Genomic DNA, 22,343 nt, shown 5'->3' on the forward strand with positions numbered 1-22,343 from the left:
TTTTTATAAGATTTCTAGTTTCACATTTTTCTCCTGCCCTCACCAAGACAGCAAGTAATCTGATATAGGTTATAGATACATAATAACATTAAACATATTTCTGCATTAGTCTTACTGTGAAAGAAGAATCAGAGCAAAAAGGAAAAACCTCAAAAAAGAAAAACAACAGCACCAAAAACAAAAGAAATAGTATGGTTCAATCTGCATCCATATTCCACAGTTCTTTTTTTTTCCTGGATTTGGAGAGCCTTTTCCATCCTGAGTCCTTTGGAACTATCTTGGACCATTGTATTGCTGAGAAGAATCAAGTCTGTCACAGTTGATCAACATATAATGTAGATGATACTGTGTACAATGTTCTTCTGGTTCTGCTCATCTCACTCATCATCAGTTCACTAAAATCTTTCCAGGTTTCTCTGAAATCTGCCTGCTCATCATTTCTTACAGCACAATAGAATTCCATTACATTCATATACCACAACTTGTTCAGCCATTCCTCAGTTGATGGGCAGCCCCTCAATTTCCAATTCCTTGCCACCACAAAAAGAGCAGCTATAAATATTTTTGTACATGTGGGTTTTCTTTCCCTTTTTATGATCTCTTTGGAAAAAGACCCATAGTGGTGTTGCTGGGTCAAAGGGTATGCACAGCTTTATAGCTCTTTGGGCATAATTCCAAATTGCTCTCCAGAATCAACCCAGGTCTCTTCTAACGCCAAGTTAGGAGGTCTTTTCCACCATACCACATGCCATCTCTCAGAGGTGAAGCAGAATTCTTAGTACATTAGAAAAACAAATGTGGTATTTCTCACTGGCAGTGCATATTTTCTTCCTTCTGGGCCCTGATTTCCTTGTTTCTAAGAAAGGGGGCCTCGTATATCCCTGTCTAATTCTGAATCCTGTTGCCCTGTGGTGCTCTGAAGAATTACTTCTGGACTTATTTCAGCTTGACTCAGGAATCATTAGTGAGGACACAGCAGACAGCTCTGGAGGAGGGCTTAATAGTCATCTATGACTGTGACAACATATCTTGTCTTCTGTAAATCAGTCTCCTAAAACTTGAGGCAAATGACTTATTAGTTAAATATTACTTCCCCTCATTACCTATCTTAGCCCCCTTTCGGGGCTAAGTCCTTGGGAAGTCTGTCTTCAGTAGGTGCTTCCACGTCACTCTCTTCTTAACTCTACAGACTGACTTCCAATCTCATTATTCAACTGAAGCTACTCTCTCCAAAGGTACCAGTGGCCTTTCCTCAGCCCTCATCTTTCTTGACCCTTCTGCAGTATTCCAAACTGCTTGATCACTCTCTTCTCCTTGAAGCATTCTTCTCTGATTTTTGCGGCACTGCTCTCGTTTTTCTCCTGCTACCTGATAGACCACTCCTCATTTGATGGTCCTGATCCTTATGACTTTGAGTTACTCTTTAGAAGACTGTTCAGGCCCAAATTGAGCTTGTCTTTTTGGATTAATTAGGAACTGGGAAATAGGCATTTGCATAATTTGGCCTCTGATCACTGCCTGGAACCTCTTCTTTCCCTTCATTTTCATTCATTGTGTACTTTACTTATCTTTGTATTTTACCTCCTGCAAGACCACAAATTCCTTTAGGAAAGAAATTGTTGTTTTCAATCTGTGTGTCTCCAGTGCCTTGCAAGCAGTAGGTGCTTAATCTTGCTGAATTGAAACTCACCCTTTATAAAATTTGAAAGATGGATGAGATTTTTACAGTGCTTAATGATTAAATTATCACCTCTCTGCAGGTGATTCTTTTGTGTAGTTGTAACCTCTCTCCATCTGCTTATTGGATATCTTAGACTAGATGTAAACATCTCAAACTCAGTGGCCAAAACTTAATTTACTATATTTCCCCCCAAACCTTCTACTCTTCCTAAATTCCCAGTTACCATTGAGAATACCACCATCCTCCTAGTTTCCTCAGATTGGAAACTTAGGTACCATGCTCATCTCCTCACTTTCCTTCAGCTCCCCCATATCTGATGTGTTGATTTTACCTTCAAGACATTTCCCCTCTGACACTCCCACCACTTGGTGCAGGCCCTTATCACCTCCTGTCTACATTATTGCAGTAGCTTCAAGCCCATCCACTCAGCTGTCAGATCGATCTTTCTAAAGCACAGGCCTGACCATGTCACTACCTCCCTGTTCAGTCAACTCCAGTGACTCCTTCTTACCTCTGGGATCAAATGTAAAGTAATTTGTTTGGTATTCAGTTCCCTTCACAACCTGGCTGCTTCCTGCCTTTCTGGTCTTTGTATGCTGTCTTCTTCTCCATGTGTTCTACGGACCACTGACACCGGCCTCCTTGCTGTTCCTCACACAGGACAATCTACCTCCTAACTTCTTGGGGGGCAGGGGCTGCCTCCATGCATGGAAAACTCTGCCATCACCCCACCTCCAGGCTTCCCTGGCTTCCTTCAGGTCTCAGCTAAAGCCCCCACTTCTGCAAGAAGCCTTTCCCAGTCCTCCATAGTCTTAGTGCCTTTCCTCAGCGATGACCCCAGGTTAGCTGGCACAGAGCTTGTCAGGTGTTGGCATGTTGTCTCCCCGTTAGACAGTGAGTTTCTTGGGAGCAGGGACTGGTTTTTGCCCTTTGTATTGCCAGCACTTTTTAGCAGAGTGCTTGGCACACAGCAAGTATTCCATAAATGCTCCCTGACATACCTTATAACCTGTCTACTTTTGTTTCTTGACTTTAGGGTATTCTCTTAGACGAAGCATCAGGAGTAAATAAGAATCAGCAGCCTATCCTCCCTGCGGGAATGCAGGTCCCCAAGACAATAGTGTCCAGCTGGAATCGTAAGGTGAGGATTCCTCCTTAACTGGTCTGCTCTGATCCTGGTTAACTATAATGCATCATTTAAACTATAGAATGAGCTTGTGATCATTAGAATTTCAGTCCTGGTTTTGTGCTTCATCATAGCTGCCTGATCCTTATGGATTTCATTCTTTAAATATGTCTTCATTGATGGCAAAGTTATGACAGCAGTTGGAATATTGTTCTGCTAGTTCATTTAATGGAGCAGACCTTTTGTAAGGGACATTAGTGTAGATGAAGTTGAAGATTTCTCTTTTTCCTTAGGCAGGAGAGTATAACAAGAAAAAAAAGTCTGAAACTTTCCGACTGCTTCATGCCAAGAACATCGTTCGACCTCAGCTGAAGTTTCGAGAAAAAGTGGATAATTCCAACACACCTTTTGTCCCCAAAATCTTCATCAAGCCCAATGCTCAGAAACCTCTGGCTCAGGGTGAGTTGTCTCAGTCAGCTTTTCTTTCACTCTGGGGTTAATAAAAACACCGATTATGAACCATAAAACCATCCTGCTTCTGGCTTCTTTATCTCATGAAGTCTCAGTTCCTTCAGAAATACAAAATGTTAGAATTTTAAGTGTTGATCTTACATGTATAAAATCAGGTTTTTTCTGCTTTGGTCTCCAGCACTCACCAAAGAGAGACGTGAGCGACAAGAACGCCCTGAGGATTTGGATGTGCCACCTGCCTTAGCAGATTTTCTCTATCAGCAGAGAACTCAGCAGATTGAGCAGGATATGTAAGAGACTTGTAGCTGCTGGGGCGTGGGGAAGGGTGGTATAAAATTTAGCACAAGATGGACTCTTAGTTCCCATTTAGTTGAAATATTTCTCTACTGAATACTTGCACAGAAAGTTATATGCTCACACAGACTTACTTAGGCTCTATATCAAAAGGCTCATTGAGAATTCTCAACCTATCAGTTGGTCATGTGCCTAGATATCCAGAGTAATACTTGGTCCCTCCGCCTTATATCATCAGGCAGATGGTTTGATATTCCAAACCTAGCCCCTAGGCCAGAGGCCAAAGAGGAAGTATTCTTTAAAAACTCACACGGCCTCTAACAGGATACTTTACAGGCCCTTGATAAATATTTTACTATTTGTTTTTTGGTTTGGGGTATGAATTTTCACTTTACTTTTAAAAATAGTCTATCTGATGTTATGTGTATAACTACAATAGTAACCTCTCAGTAACTCCTGGTCTGTCCTCTTCTGAGCCCTGTAGTTTTACATTCACATATTCCTACACATTTTGTACCGATTTGTAATCATGGTGTGTAGGCTTCCTCTCGTCCTGCTTTATTTCATCTGTACTCCATTATATCTGCCTTTTCCATATTTCTTTATTTTTCTCACACTCCTCTTTCTTAATGGGATCATTCTCTGGTTCTCTAGTGTGAAAAGTGAGCACTCTGGGGGTCTGGCAGATCCTTCCAAGCAGTCATGAACCTGGTGACCATTAGGGAAGGGCGAGCCAGACTGAGTATAGAGAGGATCGTCATTAGTTTGGCCACCAGGTGATTTTTTTCTAGCCACAGTAACTTACACAAACTATTTTTTTCTTTTTGTTAAGTAGTATTTATTTTTTTCCATATAAATGTTTTATTATTTTCCAGTTACATCTAGAGATACTTTTCAACATCTGTCTCCATAAGATTTCTAGTTTTAAATTTTCCTCCTCCCTCCCCCCTCCCCAAGACAGCAAGCAATCCAATATATGTTATATATGTACAATCACATTAAAGATATTTCTGCATTAGTCTTACTGTGAAAGAAGAATCAGCAAAAAGGAAAAACCTCAAAAAAGAAAAACAGCAACAACAAAACAATAGAAATAGTATGGTCTGATCTGCATCTAGATTCCACAGTTCTTTTTATTTTTTTCTGGATTTGGAGAACATTTTCCATCATGAGTCCTTTGGAACTGTCTTGAACCATTGTATTGCTGAGAAGAATCAAGTCTATCACAGTTGATCAACACATAATGTTGATACTGACTCACACAAACTATTACTAAGATATATAAGGGTTGTAATCTTTGTCAGTAGATGGAGAGCCCACAATAACTGAATTAGAGATCCTTGAATTACAATACTAAAACAGCACTCTGCTATACTGCTACACCATGACTTGTTCCACCACTCCCTGCTTTTCAAGATTTTTGCTATTAGAAATAATACCGTTTTTATGATTTCTAGAATATATGTATCATTTAAAAAATTATTTTCTTCTGGGCCCTTTGTTCTCTTTCCTTTTCCCTTTCCCCAAAGACTGCCATTTTTCCTTTGGCTGATTTTATTTCTCTTTCAATCCATCCAGGTTTGCTCATCCCTATCAGTATGAATTGGATCACTTTACACCACCAGATGCAGTCCTTCAGAAGCCACAGATTCAGGTTAGTCACCAGCCATGTTCTAGAATGGTGCCCCTGTAGGAGAAGAATTAAAACCTACCAATATTCATTGATTAATTCCCCTTTGTGTGCCTGATACTGTGATAAAGACAAAGCTAAGTGGTACCTGACTGTAAGGAGATCTTCTAGTAGGAGAGATAATGTGCAGATGGATGGGTATAGATGAGATACATTCTCAGGGTCTGGAATTACCATCAGGAAAGACTCCTACAGCAGGCAGTATCTCAGAGCAGGGGCCCCAAGAGGTCTTGGTGAGGAGGGAAAGCATTCCAGAGGTGGGGCCAGTCAGTGAGGTGTAGCAGGTAGCCAGTGAATTTGGGGGCTCGCTCTCTATCTCTTTATCCCTGTGGATAGATAGACACATAAACACACTATACACATGCGCACATAGGTCTAGATAGATCTGAGTGTCATCCATAAAGAGATGGTAATTGAAGCCATCGGAACTGATGAAATTGCCAAGTGAGAGAATAGAGAAAAGAGGGCCCAGGGCAAAACCTTCTGCTACACCCCATGGGCATGACATGATAAAGACCCAGCAAAGGAGATGGAAGGAGAGGTTAAAAGGGAGAATCAAGAGAGAAGAGTATCATGAAAACCCAGAAAAGAGGGACCATGTAGGAGGAAAGAGTGCCTGCAGGTCAGAGGGAGGGGGGTTGAGTAACGGCCTTTAGAGTTGCCAGTTAAGAGATCATTGATAACTGCAGAAAGCAGTTTTATCTGAGCGATGAGATCAGAAGTCAGTTTGCAGGAATTGTAAAAGAGAACGAGAGAAGTGGAGGTACCAAGTGTACACAGCTTTTTCAAGAAGATTGGCTGAGGGGAAAAGAGATAAGACGATTGATGGGCACAATGGGATCTAGTGGGGTTTTAAGGACAAGGGATACCTGAGTGTCCGGTTGTGTTTATGGCTTATCTTAGGTTTGCTGGCTGTAAATGACAGCATGCTTGAGCATGCTTGGGCAGTGTCTCCTGTTCATCACTTTGTTTTGACTTTGGGGAAGATGAAGATGATGAATCCCTTTTACTATTTGTAACAGTAGTTTCTTGGTCTAGATGCACAGATCTGTAGAAGAAACACCCTGCCATTTTGTATCCACCCTCGATCAACTTGTGGAACTCAGTGAAAAACTCCTGAGCTGTAAAGAATTCAGTGTAGATTTGGAGGTAATTTTTTTTTAACCCTTGATTTAAAATTTGCCATATTCTCTTATTTTACATACTGGGAAAGCAATTAAACTGTAATTTCCATTTATTTTCTCATAAGGATAGGGTTTTCAAAAGTTCAAAAACTGGACTTGAGGTTCAATGGAATGAAACCCGGTGACGTCCTTTCCTCTGTGTCCCATCTCCTCTTTCTGTTGGTTTAGCACCACTCTTACAGGAGCTTTCTGGGCTTGACGTGCCTGCTGCAGATTTCCACCCGGACAGAGGACTTCATTATTGACACCCTGGAACTTCGAAGTGACCTGTATATTCTCAATGAGAGCTTCACTGATCCAGCCATTGTAAAGGTCAGCTTAATGCTTTTGGACTGTCGTCATGTGATGGCTGAGAGAGTTGAGTTAAGCCGCCTCACCATTTCTTTTCCTACAGACTCAGTTAATGGGAAAGAGCTAATGCTCTGTTTCTGGCTAGAATAACATGGGCTTGCTCTGTGTTTAGCTTTTTCTCTAAACACTTGATATGTATGTGGGGAAAAGGACATTGGCTTTGGGGTCAGAAGACTTGGGTGCCTATTCAGATTTTGCTATTTATCACCTGCGTGACCTTGGACAAGTCACTGAACTAATCTCTCCAGGCCTTGATTTCTCTCTCTACAAAATGAGAGGGTCAAACTAGATGACCTCTTAGCTTCTGGCTCTGATCCAGAACAGATGACATTTAACTGGTAGCCATTCAGAAGAATATTTGTTCAATTTCACAACTGACCAAGTACAAACAGTGGTAATCCATTGATTGTATCAATAATGTATGAAGCTAATAGATGGCTGTAGGCCAGTGAGCTTGCCCAAATTCTGATTATTTAAGATTTATTGAATAATATCACAGAGATGCCCTTGTTTGGCCCTTTGATCATAAATATTGGGCAAAACATAAAGCAGACTCAAACTCACTAAAGATTTTCACTAACAATGACCCAGTGCAGAATCCTAGTTGCCACAGTAACTCACATAAACTACTACTAAACAACAGAGGTTGTGGAGTCTTCCAGATACTCATTTTTGTGAAGGGCAGTGTTGTCTGCACCAAGCCCCTCAGAACATTCTGGGAGAGAGAGAATGCATGCATGTGTGTGTGCAAAAAACGACACATAATGTTCTTATCAAAATTGCAAAATACAGATTTAAAAACAATAATAAGCATTTTTCTTTTTAAATGTTTTCCCTTTTTGGGGGGGGGAGGCAATTGGGGTTAAGTGACTTGCCCAGGGTCACACAGCCCCTTTTTTTAATCAGTAAAACTCTTCCTCTCCTTTTTATCTTCCCACCCTCATTGCCCTACCCCCCCCCCAATAAAAAAAGAAAAACAAAACCCTTTTTAAAAAATGTATAGTCAAGCAAAACAAAATCCTGCAGTGACCGTGTCCAAAGAAAAATATCTTAGTCTGGACTCTGAATCCAGTACCTCTCTATCAGGAGGCTGGTAGTCTCTTTCCTCATGACTCCTCTGGAATTAGGATTAGTAATTGCCTGGATCAGAATTCCTAAGTTTTTCAAAGGTGTTTGTCTTTACAGTATTGTTTTTATATAAATTGTTCTTCAGGTTTTATTCACTTTCACTCTCCATTAAGTAATAAATATTAGTTTTCTAAAGTTTCTCTGAGAAATTATTTTTGTAATTAATATCTTGGAGATTTAATCCTTACTCCTCCCCCCCCCCCCCAATTACAAAGTCTTTCTTGATAAAATAAAGTCAACTCGCCTTGGCCCTGGGTCAGGGCTATAAACTTAGGAATCTTGATAAGATAAGAATGACTCTTCTAAATTCTTATTAGGGCAATGAAAATTTGGATAGTTTGGGAAAGGGACTGGAAGCAGGGATACCAATTCAGAGACTCTTTGGGGTGAAGATTAATAGTTAACCCTAGGTTGTGGGGTGGTCTGCATCAGCCTTCATTTTAATATAGCTGACCTCAAAATTAAGTTGACCAATCAGAAGCAATTACTTCCCTCAATACCTTCTCTTCCAAGGGCATATAATCTATGACCCCACCACCATTAGGGGTTTGGTCTGAGTGAGATGGCCATAGACCTCATTTTACTGATAACCTGCTGGCCTTATTAATAAAAATGATTAAATTATCCAGAAACCATGTCTCTCATATTTTTAATCATCACATCTCCAAAAGTGTCTCTTATTATTTCTTACAGAACAATAATATTCCATTCCTATACCAAAACTTCTTCAGCTGTTTCCCAATCAATGGACACCCCTTCAGTTTCCACTTCTTTGCCCCCACTGCAAAAAGAGATGCTATAAATATTTTGGCAGTGTAGACATAGTAACGGTATTGCTGGGTCAAAGGGATGTAATAATTCCTGGGCTTAGTCCCCAAATTGCTTTCTGGAATGACTAGATCAGTTCACAGTTCCAACAACAGTACGTTGGTGTACCTGTTTTCCCACATCCCCTCCAGCATTTGTAATTTTCTTTTTCTGTAGTATTAGCTAATCTGATAGGTGTGAGGTGGTACTTCCCAATTGTTTTCATTTGTATTTCTCTAATTATTAATGACAGCATTTTTTTCATATGGCTATTGATAGTTTGGATCTATTTGAAATCTGCCTGTTCAGATGTCTTGAATCAATTGAGAAATGACTGTCATTCTTATAAATTTGAATCCATTCTCTATATATCTTAGAAATTAGACCTTTATTAGAGAAATCTACTATACTGGTTTTTTCCTCTTTACGTGTTTCTCTTCTAATTTTAGCTACATTGGTTTTGTTTGCACATTGCTGGTTATACTCCTTAATTGTGTGATTTCCTTCGTCCTATTCTCTTAGCACTTTTTCTTCTTTTTGTTTCACACTCCTTTTTTTTTTTTTTTTTGGTGGGGCAATGGGGGTTAAGTGACTTGCCCAGGGTCACACAGCTAGTAAGTGCCTAGTGTCTGAGGCCGGATTTGAACTCAGGTACTCCTGAATCCAGGGCTGGTGCTTTATCCACTGTGCCATCTAGCTGCCCCTCCCACTCCCTCTTTTAAAAGAAGTGATGAGAGACGAGTGTGCTCAGCTCCAGTGCTCTGGATCTGGTGTAATCTTCTCTGACCATCTTCTCTTTCCCTAACTGAGGCCAGTCACAGGTTCTTGTCCTAAAGTTCTCCTCCAGATCCACCCTCTTTAGTTAAAACTTAGGACTAATCCCTCCCTTAATCTATACTCTTCCCTTCTGTTTCCCTTTTGAGTAAAATATATTTCTTTACCCAACTCTATGTATTCTTATTTACTCTGACCAGTTCGTATGAAAGCAAGGTTCAAGTGAAGTCTCCTGTTTCCCATCTCCTCCTCATTTCTGTTAGTCTTCTGTTTGCATTCTCTGCTTAAGTAAGATAATTTTCCCCATTCTTTCTCTCTCTTTTTTTCTCCCCTCCTCTTCCCTGTGTTCTTCCCCTTCCTTCCCATTCTTTGTTTAAGGTTATTAAAACCTAACAAAACCATTCCCAAGCCCTCTGTCTTACTAGACTCTCACTATTATCCTTGATTATGATAGTTTTGGTGAGATATATGTATCATCTCCCTATAGTAGAATGTAAATGGTTTTATCTTTGTTTAGTTCCTTATGATTGCTTACTCCTGTCTCTCTAGACTCCTTTATATTCTGAGTTTCTGCACAGGCTTGTCTTGTCATCAAGAATTCTTAGACCCCCCCCAAAAAAAAAAATTCAAAAAAAGAATGCTTAGAAATCCTCAGTTTCAATAAAGGTCTATTTTGTCCCCTTTAGGATTATATTCAATTTTTCTAGACAAGTTATTTTTGGTTATAAGTCTATCTTTTCCCTTCTGTAATATCATATTCCAGGCTCTCTTCTGCTAAATCTTGTATAATCCTAACTGTTGTTCCTCTGTACTTGAACTATACTTGTGACTACTCTGTTCTTTCTGGCCACTTGCAGTATTTTTTCTTTCACCCAGATGATCTGGATTTTAACTACAATGTTCCTGAGAGTTTTCATTTTGGGGTTTCTCTCAGGGGATGACCATGAGAGCCTTTCTATTTCTAGTTCTAAGATCAGTACTGTTTTATTGGAATATGATTATCCCTTTTTTTGGTCATGGATTTCTGGTAGTTCAGTGATTCTTAAATTATCCCTCTATAATCTATTTCCATCTCAGTTATTTTTGCAGTGAGATACTTTACTTATACTCCTCTTCCTTCTCCTTCTTCTCCTCCTCCTCCTTGTCCTCTTTTTTTTTTTTGCCAGTCTTTTGACTTTGTTTTAGTATTTTTTCTTTTCTCATTGAGTCACTATTTTTTGTTTGGTCCATTCTTATTTTCAGGGAGTTTGCTGCTTGGACATGGTTTTATAACTGTTGTGCTAAGCTGTTAATTCACTTTACAATTATTTTTTTTCCCATAGCTTTCATTCTTTTCCTATTTCTTCCTCTAACATTCTCATTTTATTTATAAAAACTTTTTTTTACTCCTGCTTTTTCTCTTCCAGAAATTCCAGTTGAACTTCCCAGGGTGTGTTTTTCCATGAGACTTTGCTTGTGGATTTTTTTGGAGTCATTCTTTCCTTTTCTTTCTTTCTTTTTTTTTTTGGTGAGGCAATTGGGGTTAAGTGACTTGTCCAGGGTCACACAGCTAGTAAGTGTCAAGTGTCTGAGGCTGAATTTGAACTCAGGTCCTCCTGACTCCAGGGCCGGTGCTCTATCCACTGCTCCACCTAGCTGCCCCTCTGTATTTGTGTCTTAAGCATCTTTATCACTATTATAGTTCTTTATGATGGAACTCTTTCTTTTTTTCTTATTTTTCATTCTTCTGGCTTACTTCCTGACTTTGGACTTGTTATGTCTGGGCTCTGCCCACTTTTGGAGGGGAATTTCTGGCTGAGCATGGATCCTCTGGCTGCTTTCTTAGGGTGTTTGTTGTAGGATATTGATTCCAGGATTTCAGAAATGCTCAGCTTGGGGACCTGTGAGCTTTCAGTTGTTCCCACAGTGGTCTGTTATAGGTCAAAGTCTAATTGTTGTCCTTCTGGTCTGAGTTCTACAAGTTCCTGACCTGGGTTTGCATGTGAGCAACACACTTTCAGGCTCATCCCTGGTTGGAGTTTGAGCAGACTGCTGCTGGGTTCAGCTTCTGTCAGCCTGCTGGGAAGCTTTACTGGTTCAGAGAGCCAGAGCTGCAGTCTCCCTGGAGCTGTGTGTGCAGGATCCTGGAACTGAGATCCTGCTTTGTTCCCAGGGTCAGGGCCGCACAGCTGCTGCTCGCTTCTGAGCTCGCTCCTTGCTCAGCATACAGCCAAGGCCCATGAGTGCTCCACACCTGAAACCCCAACCCTAGGTGCTGGTCCTCTCCCCAGTCCTCACTGGATCTGTGATACAGAACCAGGTGGTGAGTGACAAAGCTACCTGTGCTGCAGCACCTATTCCCACCTCTTGCACAAGGTCAGACCACTCTGTGGGAGTCTACAATGTCTTGCTCTGGTGCACAGCCACAGTCCTCTTTTAATCTCCTATGCTGGAAGGTTCCTTGCTGCAGTTCCTGGTTAGAGCCTATCCCCAGTGTCCAAAGATCTTTTTGTCTATCTCCCTATCCCAACCTGCACTAGAAAAATGGTTCATTATGAATTTTTTCCCTTGTAGTTCACAATCAGGACTCAATCTGTTACATTTTCAGTACATTTGGGGAGGAATTGTGGAGGTAGAACTTCTTCCTACTACTCTGATATCTTGACTCTGCCTCAGTAAACAAGCATTTCTTAAATGTCTGCTCTGTATCAGGTACTGCACTGGGAGACTAGAAGGATGTTGATGCCTTTGTTGGAAATAAGAAAGCTACAAGGGGTGGTGACAGATTGGATAGGGGGTTTGATAATGTGTCTAGTTTGGGACATGGTTGAATTCGAGTTAACACCGGGACAGTCATTTTGAAATGTCCAAAAGGCGTTTGGTGAAGTAGGATTGAAACTCTGGGAGACACTGGGGCAGTTCTAAGCTATGAAAGCGATAAGATTTTTGGAACACCCTGTGTAGATCTGGGAGTCCACCTGCATAGATAAAAAATAATTAAATCCATGGTAGCTGATTCAGACAAAGAAAAAAGGGAACAGAAGAGTGCCTGAGATAGAACCTTAGTACACACCCACAGGTAAAGAGTATGAATTGATTAATTGATAAGCCAGGAAGATTGAAAGAATAGAGCACAGAGTCTAGAGTTAGGAAGACTCCTTTTCCCGATTTCAAATCTGGCCTCAGATACTCACTAGCTATGTGACACTGGACAAGTCACTTCACCCTGTTTGCCTCAGTTTCCTCATCTGTAAAATGAGCTTAAGAAGGAAGTAGCAAACCACTCAAGGATCTCTGCCAAGAAAACCCCAAATGGGGTCACAAAGAGCCAGCAACAACAAAAGTAAGAAGAGTAGGAAAGATCAGTGTCACAAAATGCCAGAGAAGAGAGGACGGTCAGTATCGTCAGATACATCAGATAGGTCGAGAAGGATGGCTTTCAGGCTTGGCAGTTAAGTAGTAACTTTGGAAAGAGCAATTTTGGTTGCATGATTGAATCTGAAGCAGTAGGGAATCCCAGAAGTGGAGACAGTGAGTGTAGATGGCATTTTCCAAGTGCCTGTAATTGTCATGCATCGAACTTGACCGAATGGAAGGGTCTAGTGAAAATTCCAAGTTTGGGGCTTGGGGAGACTGGGGAGTGTCTGAAGGCTGTCTATCAGTGCAAGAGTGGAGAGAGGGGATGCTGGAGGTTGTGAGCTATTGGAGAAGATGGGAAGGGTGGGAGCAAGAACACAGAGCTCACACACTGGTTGACAGAATTAAGATCCAAGAGCATCTTGCCAGATTGCAACAGTGAGTTGAATCTCATAAGATTGAATAGGAACAAATGCAGGAGTATTACGTACTTGGGTTCAAAAATCCTCCTTTACAGATACAATGTGGAAGAGACATGGTTAGGTAATAGTTTACCTGAGAAACTGGGGGATTTGGTGGACAGCAAACTCACTCTGAACTGGCAATGTGTCAAGAGTCATTGTGATCTTGGACTGTTGGCAGAGCTTCCAGGAGGAGGGGGGAGATGATAGCGTGCTGCCCTTTTGGATGTCTGCAGTAACACGCTCATTCTGAGCGCGTACCTTAGGGAGAATATTGCTGTTAGAAACCACAGAGATGAGAACGGCCAGGATAGTGAAGGAGCAGAAACACATGCCCTCTGAGGATGGTTAGGACAAAGGAGTGGCAGACTCACTCCCCAAACCAGATTAGCATTTAACAAAATAAATAAAACGACAATACAACATAAATATTGCTAATTTGTTGTTTTCTAAGCTCGCAGTGATCTAACCTCATGTGATATCAGTGGGAAGTATTTGGACTGGAGAAGAGAAGGCTGGTGGGGGTGAGAGGGGTTGGGGGAGTATGATACCTGTCTTCAAGTGCTTGAAGGGCTTTCAGTAATACTACTAATTATTATTGTTATAACACTTGATAGCAGCATCCTGCTTTGAAGTTTGCATAGCACTTTATATACAATCCTGCATGTGAGCTCACAGCAACCCTTTTAGGTGGATTGGCTCAGCAAAATGTGATGGCTTGCCCATGGGCACACATCTGAGAAGCGTCTTAAGGTTTGAATGTAGGTCTTTCTCATTCTGAGTGCAGCCCTCCCCCGTTCTGTCCTATGGAAAGAGGATTAAAGAAGCAGAACGCTGGTTTTAGACTAACTCTAGCAAAAGGGCAAAATATGAGAGATTCAGGCTTACTATAATGAGGAACTTTCTAGAAGCCATCCAGAAATGTTCTGCCCTGCCTTGGGAGTGATGGGTTCTGGGAGGGGTTGGAGGCACGCTGCTTAGACTTGTTAGAAGGGAAACTTTTCTGTAGGAGTAGCTAGACTGGCTGGCTGCTCAAGTCCCTTCCAAGTCTGCGATTCTGTTATTTCCTCAGAGTTCTTGGCCACGATTGTTGTTTGGCTAGGTTACTCACCAAATTGAGACAAGCTCTTTAAAATGAACCCACAGCCGAGTCTCCATCTGGGACAGAATTCGCTCCACGTGCTTTTCATGGCTTTGATTTTGCTTTCCAGGTATTCCATGGTGCTGATATGGACATTGAATGGTTACAGAAAGACTTTGGACTGTATGTGGTGAACATGTTTGATACGCACCAGGCAGCTCGCATTCTTAACCTTGGCAGGCATTCACTGGATCACTTACTGAAACTCTACTGCAATGTGGAAACAAACAAACAGTATCAGTTGGCCGACTGGAGGATACGGTATGTTTCCTGCTGGTGACTCCATTGCCTGGAATTTGGGTACCAAGATGCCTTTGTCTTTGGAGGAGTGGGTTTCTCTCTCTGTTTACAGCCTATAGGATTTATGAGGTGGATGTTCTCTGCCTGTTCTGTCAGGATTGCCATAAGCACAGAAGCAAAAGGGAATTTCAGAGGGCTGATGTGCACTTATATGGACTGATGTGCACTTATATGGACTGATGTGCACTTATATGGACTGGATTTGTTACTCTGGGTAAGAGGAGAGAATGGGCAGGAAACAATTTTTAGTAACTCCTTAAAGGAGAATTGTAGTCATTATGTTTACCTGGATGCAGTTCTCTTTTCTTAGGCTTTAAACTCACATTTTTCTGATACCAATGTTGCATGTATAATATGATTGATAGCAAAATGCAGGAGCTCTTTTGACTTTATACTTGGTGTTTAATAATGTGACTTAGCAATTGGATTTCCTTGAAGCTCATGTTCCCATTTTCCAGCAACTGGCCAAAACATTACAGTTCCCCCCATCATTTGTAAGCATCACTAAACAGCATGTCTCCTTGTTGGTAGTGACGGGGAAGTAACCTAGGTCTTAATAAAATAATAATCCAATAAACCTGTTAGCAAAATAACAAAGGGAACAGTTCACATTTTTCAATACCGTGACAGCTCACAGAGCACTTTCTTCATCACAGCCCTGGGAGCTAGTGTTGTGTACAAGTCTTGTCCCTGTTTTCAGTGGAGGAAAGGGAGCCTCAGAGAAGCTTAAAGGCCAAGAGAAGTCTTGCTTCTGGACAAGTCGTTTACCTTCTCTCAGCCTCAGTTTCCTCATCTATAAAATGGGAATGGGAATACTTCTAGTTACCGATCACAGTGTTGTTCTGAGGATCAAAATAGATCATCAGAGGAGCATGGATGGAGGACCGGAAGGGACCTTTCAGGGCACCTGGTCCAGCCCTCTCATTTTCCAGATGGTGAAGCTGAAGCCCAGAGAAATTCCGAGATTTCATAGACTCAGGAACAAGGGTCCTTTGAGACCCTGTTATCCAAGAATTCCCCTCCCCGCCCCAAACACTCCCCAGCAGAACCTTCCACAAGTGGCCATCCATCCTGTGCTCAGGGACCTGCAGGGAGGAGGCCTCTACAGAGTTTTCAAGCCTCAGGTGACCTATGCAGTCTCCACTCATTGCTCCTAGTTGTGTTCTTGAGGACCAAGCAGAACAAGTCTAATCTCTCATGTTCGAGACAGCCCTTCAGTTACCTGAAGACAACTTACTTCTCCCTCCAAGTCTCTTCTTCTCCGTGTTTAACATTCACAGTTCCTTTGACTGATTGTCAAATGGCAGGAACTCAAAAGATTGTAACCATCCAAGTGACCCTCCTCTAGACTCTCTCTAGCTTATCAAAGTTCTCCTTGAAACATAGTGTGCAGAACTAATATGGCCAGAAATATCCTTGTCTAGGGCCCCACATCAGTAATCGGTGGCAGAGCCATGGTTTAAATTGAGGTCGTCTTGATCAAGATCCAGCCTTCTTTTCGTGCCCCCTCTGCTTCCCTCTGTGTATAGTGTAGGTATTGTGGAAACCAAACAGGCAGTTTGTATGTCTTCAAGGCCTCGGTCACCATATTATCACTGTGAGACACCCTCTTCACCCAGTTGCTAATCTGTGAATTATAGTAAAAAGGTGCTAAGTGAATAATGTATGTGTTGATTAAAGGTTTGTGCTTTAGGACCTGATGAGTATTGATTCATTCATCCAACAAATATTTTTTACATATACAAACACTATGCCAGGTGGTGGTAGGAATAGTGGAGTTAGCTGCCACTAGAGGAAATCACTCAAACCTCCCTCGTTGTTTCTCTAGACCTTTACCTGAGGAAATGTTTAACTATGCACGCCATGACACCCATTACCTCCTCTACATTTATGATAAGATGCGTTCAGACCTGTGGGAGCGAGCAAACGGGCAGCCAGCTCACTTGCAGGTGGTGTGGCAGCGGAGCAAGGACATTTGCCTCAAGGTAAGGCCTTGCCAGAGACCAAACAAAAGCCAGGGGAACGTGGGCATGGGGGAGCTCTCTGGTCATTTGTTTCTCAGGAAGGTTCTGTTCATTTCTCTTCTATTCTTTCAGGGAGCACAGATTTAGAGTTGGCCTCTTGAAGGCCAAAAATACATTGACTTACCCATATCTGACTCTTTTTCCCACAACCCTTTGTAGAGGTTCATCAAACCGATTTTCACCGAAGATTCATACCTCGAGCTGTACAGAAAACAGAAGAAGCATCTCAATACCCAGCAGCTCACAGCCTTTCAGTTGCTCTATTCTTGGAGGGACAGAACAGCCCGGAGGGAGGATGAGAGTTATGGGTGAGACAGTGGTTGAACAAAAATTATTTTAATAATTTTTTTTTTAAGTGAGGCAATTGGGGTTAAGTGACTTGCCCAGGGTCACACAGCTAGTAAGTGTTAAGTGTCTGAGGCCGGATTTGAACCCAGGTCCTCCTGACTCCAGGGCTGGTGCTTTATCCACTGTGCCACCTAGCTGCCCCTATTTTAATACTTTTAACAAGGCCTAGCAGGCCTACTAGCAAAAGAAAGCTGGATTTACTGCCCAGATTTTGGATTGAGTCTTTTCCTGCGGAGTTACTGTTTTATTTATTTCATGACGTTTGTTAACTTTCATGGCAAGATCTTTGTGGGCTCTGCCCCCCATCTTACTAAGCCTTCTTTGCTTTTTGTTGCAGCTATGTCCTGCCCAACCACATGATGCTGAAGATAGCTGAGGAGCTGCCCAAGTGAGTCTCTGTGCTGGCCAGATGGCAGTCACAGGGGTCCCATAGTCTTCAAAAGCCCATTCTCCTGATTGCTGGTCAGGGTTGTCCTTCTACTCAGAAACCTTTAGTACTAACTATGTCTCGATGAGTACTGAAAGTATAGGAATAGATACAAGGGAAGTTCTGCTCTCAAGAATCTTACAGTCTAAAAGGAAGGAAAGCTGTGCATGGGGGTGGGAAGGAAAGTAGGGAAAATTCATAGAGAACATAATAGCCCTTGGATTGGACTTCGAAGGGAAAGACTCAGGCTTCTCCTCTGCTAATCCGAAGTCAGTTAATACTGGCCAGAAGTCTGCTGATAAACCTTTGGCCTTTTGTGAAGCCATTGGACCTGACCTTGAACCTCCAGATCAGTCTTCTCATCTGAACATCTTTAAATGCTATGCTTTTTTGAAGATTAAGCTGACTTGTTGTTTGCCTTTAGGGAACCTCAGGGTATTATTGCTTGCTGCAACCCTGTACCTCCTCTCGTGCGGCAGCAAATCAATGAAATGCACCTTCTAATCCAGCAGGCCCGAGAAATGCCTCTGCTCAAGGTAGGATGATGTTCCACTTAAAGACACTGAAGGCTAGCAAGTCAGTTCAGTCTGCTAGAACCTATTTTCACTGGGAACCTTGGGATTTACCCTGCCGAAGGAGGCACCTAGATGATGACTGAGGTCATTAGGACCAGGACCAGCCATGGGGAGCAAAGGAGAGGGAGGAGGGAAAGACCATTCTAAGAGTCTGAGGAGAATTCATAGACGTAGGGAAGCTTAGGAGGAAAAAGTTATGGGGAAGATGAGTTAAATGTTAGACATTTTGTGTTTGAGGTCAAGACAGGATACAGGAAGAGGGTCTGGGATTACAGCAGCATCTTGAACCTGGCCTCCTGCAGAAAGGGCATTTGACAGACAAACAACATGTCTTTGGAATTTCAGTGTTGAATTGTTATATGCCTAATGGAAGCGTACTGTACATAGCATATGTTATACATGACAGAGCTATAATTTCGTGCACCTTCTTCTTTTTCTGTTTTACTTTCTATGTAGAAGTGTTTACTCAATATTTAAGTTCAGAATTTTTTTTTTTTTTGGCCAGGCAGTGAGGGTTAAGTAACTTGCCCAGGGTCACACAGCTAGTAAGCGTCAAGTCTCTGAGTCCAGATTTGAACTCAGGTCCTCCTGAATCCAAGGCCGGTGTTTTATACACTGAGCCATCTAGCTGCCCCCTAAGTTCAGAATTTTTTAAAAGAATTTTTTTAAGTAGTGTTTGAGCAGAATCTTAAAAGAATCTAGAGGTTCTAAGAGGCCAAGGTGAGGAAGAAGAGATGAGGCATCATGAGCAACTACAAATCAGCCAAGATGGTTGGGCCATAGAGCATGTATGAAGCAGGAGTAGTGTTTAGTAAACCTGAACAACTCAGAAGGGACCAGACTGGCAAGAGATTGAAATGCCAAACAGGAGTTTATCTTTGATCCCAGAGCCAATAGGGAACTGCTGGAGTTTGAAGTAGGCAGTGGCATGGCCAGACCTTCACTTGAAGAAGACCACTTTGGTCACTGAGTAGAGAATAGAATGTGGTGGGGAGGGGGTGGAGGTATAGGTGTGTTGGGTCTTGCTGTTCAAACTGCTCTTTCTTAACCTTTTCTTTTTTCTGTATTCCTAGTCTGAAGTTGCATCTGGAGGGAAGAAGAGCAGACCCCAGCCTGCTCCTGAGGTACAGTCCTGTCTTTCATGGAGTGGGTTTCATATGACCAGATAGATACAGACTACCAGAAGTCCTCTGTTGGGGTGGTACCAACTCTAGAGGACATTTTCCTCAGAGCAAAGGTACAGGAGTAGTTTAGATTCATTTATAGCAGCTTTTGTTTTGTCTCCTTTTTTTTTTTATACAGAGAATGGAAAATGCCTTATTTGGACCTCATGATTATTCCCGTGCTCCTCCAGATGATTATCTAAATGTCGCAGCCACAGGTAAACCTCTGGTTTATATGGGGCACTTTTGTACTCTTAATTTTTGCTTACAGTTCATATTTGAGCCCCTTTTAAGATACTTGGACAAAGCTTTAGAAAAATTTTTGGACATGGAAGTCTTTCAGGCATAGGCTGGCTACTTGGACCTAAAAACCTTCATTTGCTTCCATTTTTGTAGGACCTGGGCCACTTCAGAAAAAGGCAACCCTCTTCTCTGACAAAGATGAAAATGAGACCTTATCAGATGTTGGCTGCCTTATTGCTACGGCAGTCATCACCTTATTCAGTGTAAGTAACTTCGTGGTTTGTTGTAGACCATACTCCATTTAATTTACATTATCAAACCAATCCATTGTCTGAGTCACTGAGATTCCAGATGTCAGACAAGGTAAAAGAGGGAGGAAGGATTTAAGTGCTTACTATGTTTGCCTCAATTTCCTCAACTGCAAAATGGGGATAATAACAGCACCTGTCTCTCAGGGTTGTTCTCCCAGAGTGGTTGTGAGGATCCGATGAGATCATATTTGTAAAAGGCACTTACTTAGCACAGTGCCTGGCACATAGTCAGGGCTATAGAAATACTTGTTCCCTTTCCTGTTCCACATGGTACAATAATACTCTATTACATTCACAAGCCATTCCTCGTATTTTTGGACTCAGAGGTTGTTTCTACCTTTTTGCTATCATAAGTAATATTGGTATATGTGGGTCCTTACCCTTTGTCATGGACCTTCTTCTGATGTAATCCCACTAATAGAATCACTGGATATGAACATATGAAAAATTTCATCATCTGACATAATTAAAAATTATTGTAGTCCAAGTCTTCCTGTTCTAGCTGTATTTATTTTGTATATGCGAAAGCTTTTTATACAAAGTCTTTTTTTCTATATACACACATATATGTGTGTGTGTGTGTATTTATATATATACATATATGCATTTCTTTCTGTATGTTTTTATGTATGCATATGAACAAATTGTTGATTACAATTTCCTTCCCTAGCCACAACTATGAAAGAAATTTTCCACTCTTTTCCAACTTTTTAATGGTACAGCATATGAGAGTCTGAGAAATATTTATATTCACTAGATTGCCATTCAGAAATCCACATAGAGCTATCAAATCCAGTTTTTCCAACATTCTTTTCAAGTTTATAGTTTATTAATTATTCGTCCTTGTTGAATTTGTTAGGTTCTTACAAAGGGCTGTTAAAATTGTAATCAGTGTCTTACTATCTAGGTCTTTACTTCTTTTTTTTCTTTTAAGAACTTGTATCTTATGTCACTTGGGTGAATAGTGATATTATCTCATCATACTTTTAATCATAAAATTGCTCTACTTTTCTTTCTTAATGCTATCTCTGATTTTGATTACCTTATCTGAAAGCATGATTGCAATTCCTAGTTTTGGGGATGCAGCTGAAGTAGAATAGATTTTATTCTGGACCCTTCACTTTGGATTTATATGAGTCCTTAGGTTTTAGATATATTTGGTGTAAGCATCAAATTGTTGGGAGCTGATTATTCTCCTAGTCATTCAGGCTTGCAGCATAGGTGTTATCCTCAACTCCTCATTCTCTCACCCTTCTTTTTTCCATTCTATTACTAAGTCTTGTCAGTTTTACCTTCCTAACTTATCTCACATATGCCTCATTCTCTTCTCTAACACTGCCACCAGCCTGGTGGGAGGCCCCCCATCGCTTCACTGACGCCATAGCATGCTGGTCAGTCTGCTTGCCTCAGTTCTCTCCCCTCTCCAAACCATTCTCTACTCAGTTGTCAGATTGAACCTCCTAAAGCACCAGTCAGATCATATCACCCCGACTCTCTCCCCATTCATTTGGCTGCAGTGAGATTCCCTATCACCTTCAGGATCAAATATAAAATCCTGTGTTTGGCATTCAGAACCTCTCATAACCTAGACCCCTCCTACCCTTTGGAGTCTTCTTGCACCTTACTATTTTCCACATATGCTTGGACTCAGTAACACTGGCCGCCTGGCCATTCCTTGAGCATGACACACCATCTCCCAACTCCAAGTATTTTCCCTGTCCCCTGTGCCTAGAACTCTCCCTCTTCATTTTCTGTGTCCGAGTTTTCCTGGCCTCCAAGCACCAACTAAAATCCTACCTTCTTCAAGAAGTCTTTCCTCCTCCCTCTTGATGCTGGTGCCTTCCCTCTGTGGATTATCTACAATGTATCCTACACGTGTCTTGTTTGTACATAGCTGCTTTCACGTTGCTTCCTCCAAGAGGCTATGAGCTCCTTAAGAGCAGAAACTGTCTTTTGCCTTTCTTTGTGCCCCTCATGCCTGGCACTTGGTAGGCATGTTGATTGATTAATCCACACTGCAAAACATTCCCTTTTTGTTGGTGAATTCAGGCCATTAATATTCAAGATTATTTTTTTTAAATACTATAATGGGGGCAGCTAGGTGGCGTAGTGGATAGAGCACCGGCCCTGGATTCAGAAGGACTTGAGTTCAAATCTGACCTCAGACACTTGACATTTACTAGCTGTGTGACCCTGGGCAAGTCACTTAACCCCCATTGCCCTAAAAAATAAAGGGGGGGGGAATACTATAATAGTTTGTTTTCCCTCCATTAGATCTTATGGCATAAAAATCAGTACAAGGTACAGTACTGCCTGTTTTGTTTTTATAAACCCAATATTCTCTCTACACAGCCACCCTTCCTCTTATCTCTACCAAACACAAAACTTATATTTGTAATCTTAATCAGACACACACACACTATCCTGGGATTCAGTTGTTATTAGTACAAATATTTTTAACCCTTTCCCTCATAGACAAGATCATTTGTAGTTTAGGAATCATCCTGT

The 22,343-nt window shown here is 41.5% G+C and overlaps 1 protein-coding gene across 1 annotated transcript in view; it reads left to right on the forward strand.

Moving 5' to 3' along the window:
• Positions 1–22,343, forward strand: part of EXOSC10 (exosome component 10) — a 41,237-nt gene that overhangs the window by 6,983 nt on the left and 11,911 nt on the right. The window contains exons 4-17 of the mRNA XM_043998216.1: positions 2,718–2,822; positions 3,101–3,266; positions 3,457–3,568; positions 5,151–5,226; positions 6,301–6,411; positions 6,615–6,758; positions 14,515–14,705; positions 16,573–16,729; positions 16,928–17,076; positions 17,454–17,504; positions 17,968–18,079; positions 19,192–19,242; positions 19,421–19,499; positions 19,678–19,787. Of these exons, the coding sequence (XP_043854151.1) occupies positions 2,718–2,822; positions 3,101–3,266; positions 3,457–3,568; positions 5,151–5,226; positions 6,301–6,411; positions 6,615–6,758; positions 14,515–14,705; positions 16,573–16,729; positions 16,928–17,076; positions 17,454–17,504; positions 17,968–18,079; positions 19,192–19,242; positions 19,421–19,499; positions 19,678–19,787 (1,614 nt within the window). The remainder of the gene's footprint in view (positions 1–2,717; positions 2,823–3,100; positions 3,267–3,456; positions 3,569–5,150; positions 5,227–6,300; positions 6,412–6,614; positions 6,759–14,514; positions 14,706–16,572; positions 16,730–16,927; positions 17,077–17,453; positions 17,505–17,967; positions 18,080–19,191; positions 19,243–19,420; positions 19,500–19,677; positions 19,788–22,343) is intronic.

The sequence above is a fragment of the Dromiciops gliroides genome, chromosome 3, assembly GCF_019393635.1.
Source record: "Dromiciops gliroides isolate mDroGli1 chromosome 3, mDroGli1.pri, whole genome shotgun sequence".
Classification (NCBI taxonomy): Eukaryota; Metazoa; Chordata; class Mammalia; order Microbiotheria; family Microbiotheriidae; genus Dromiciops; species Dromiciops gliroides.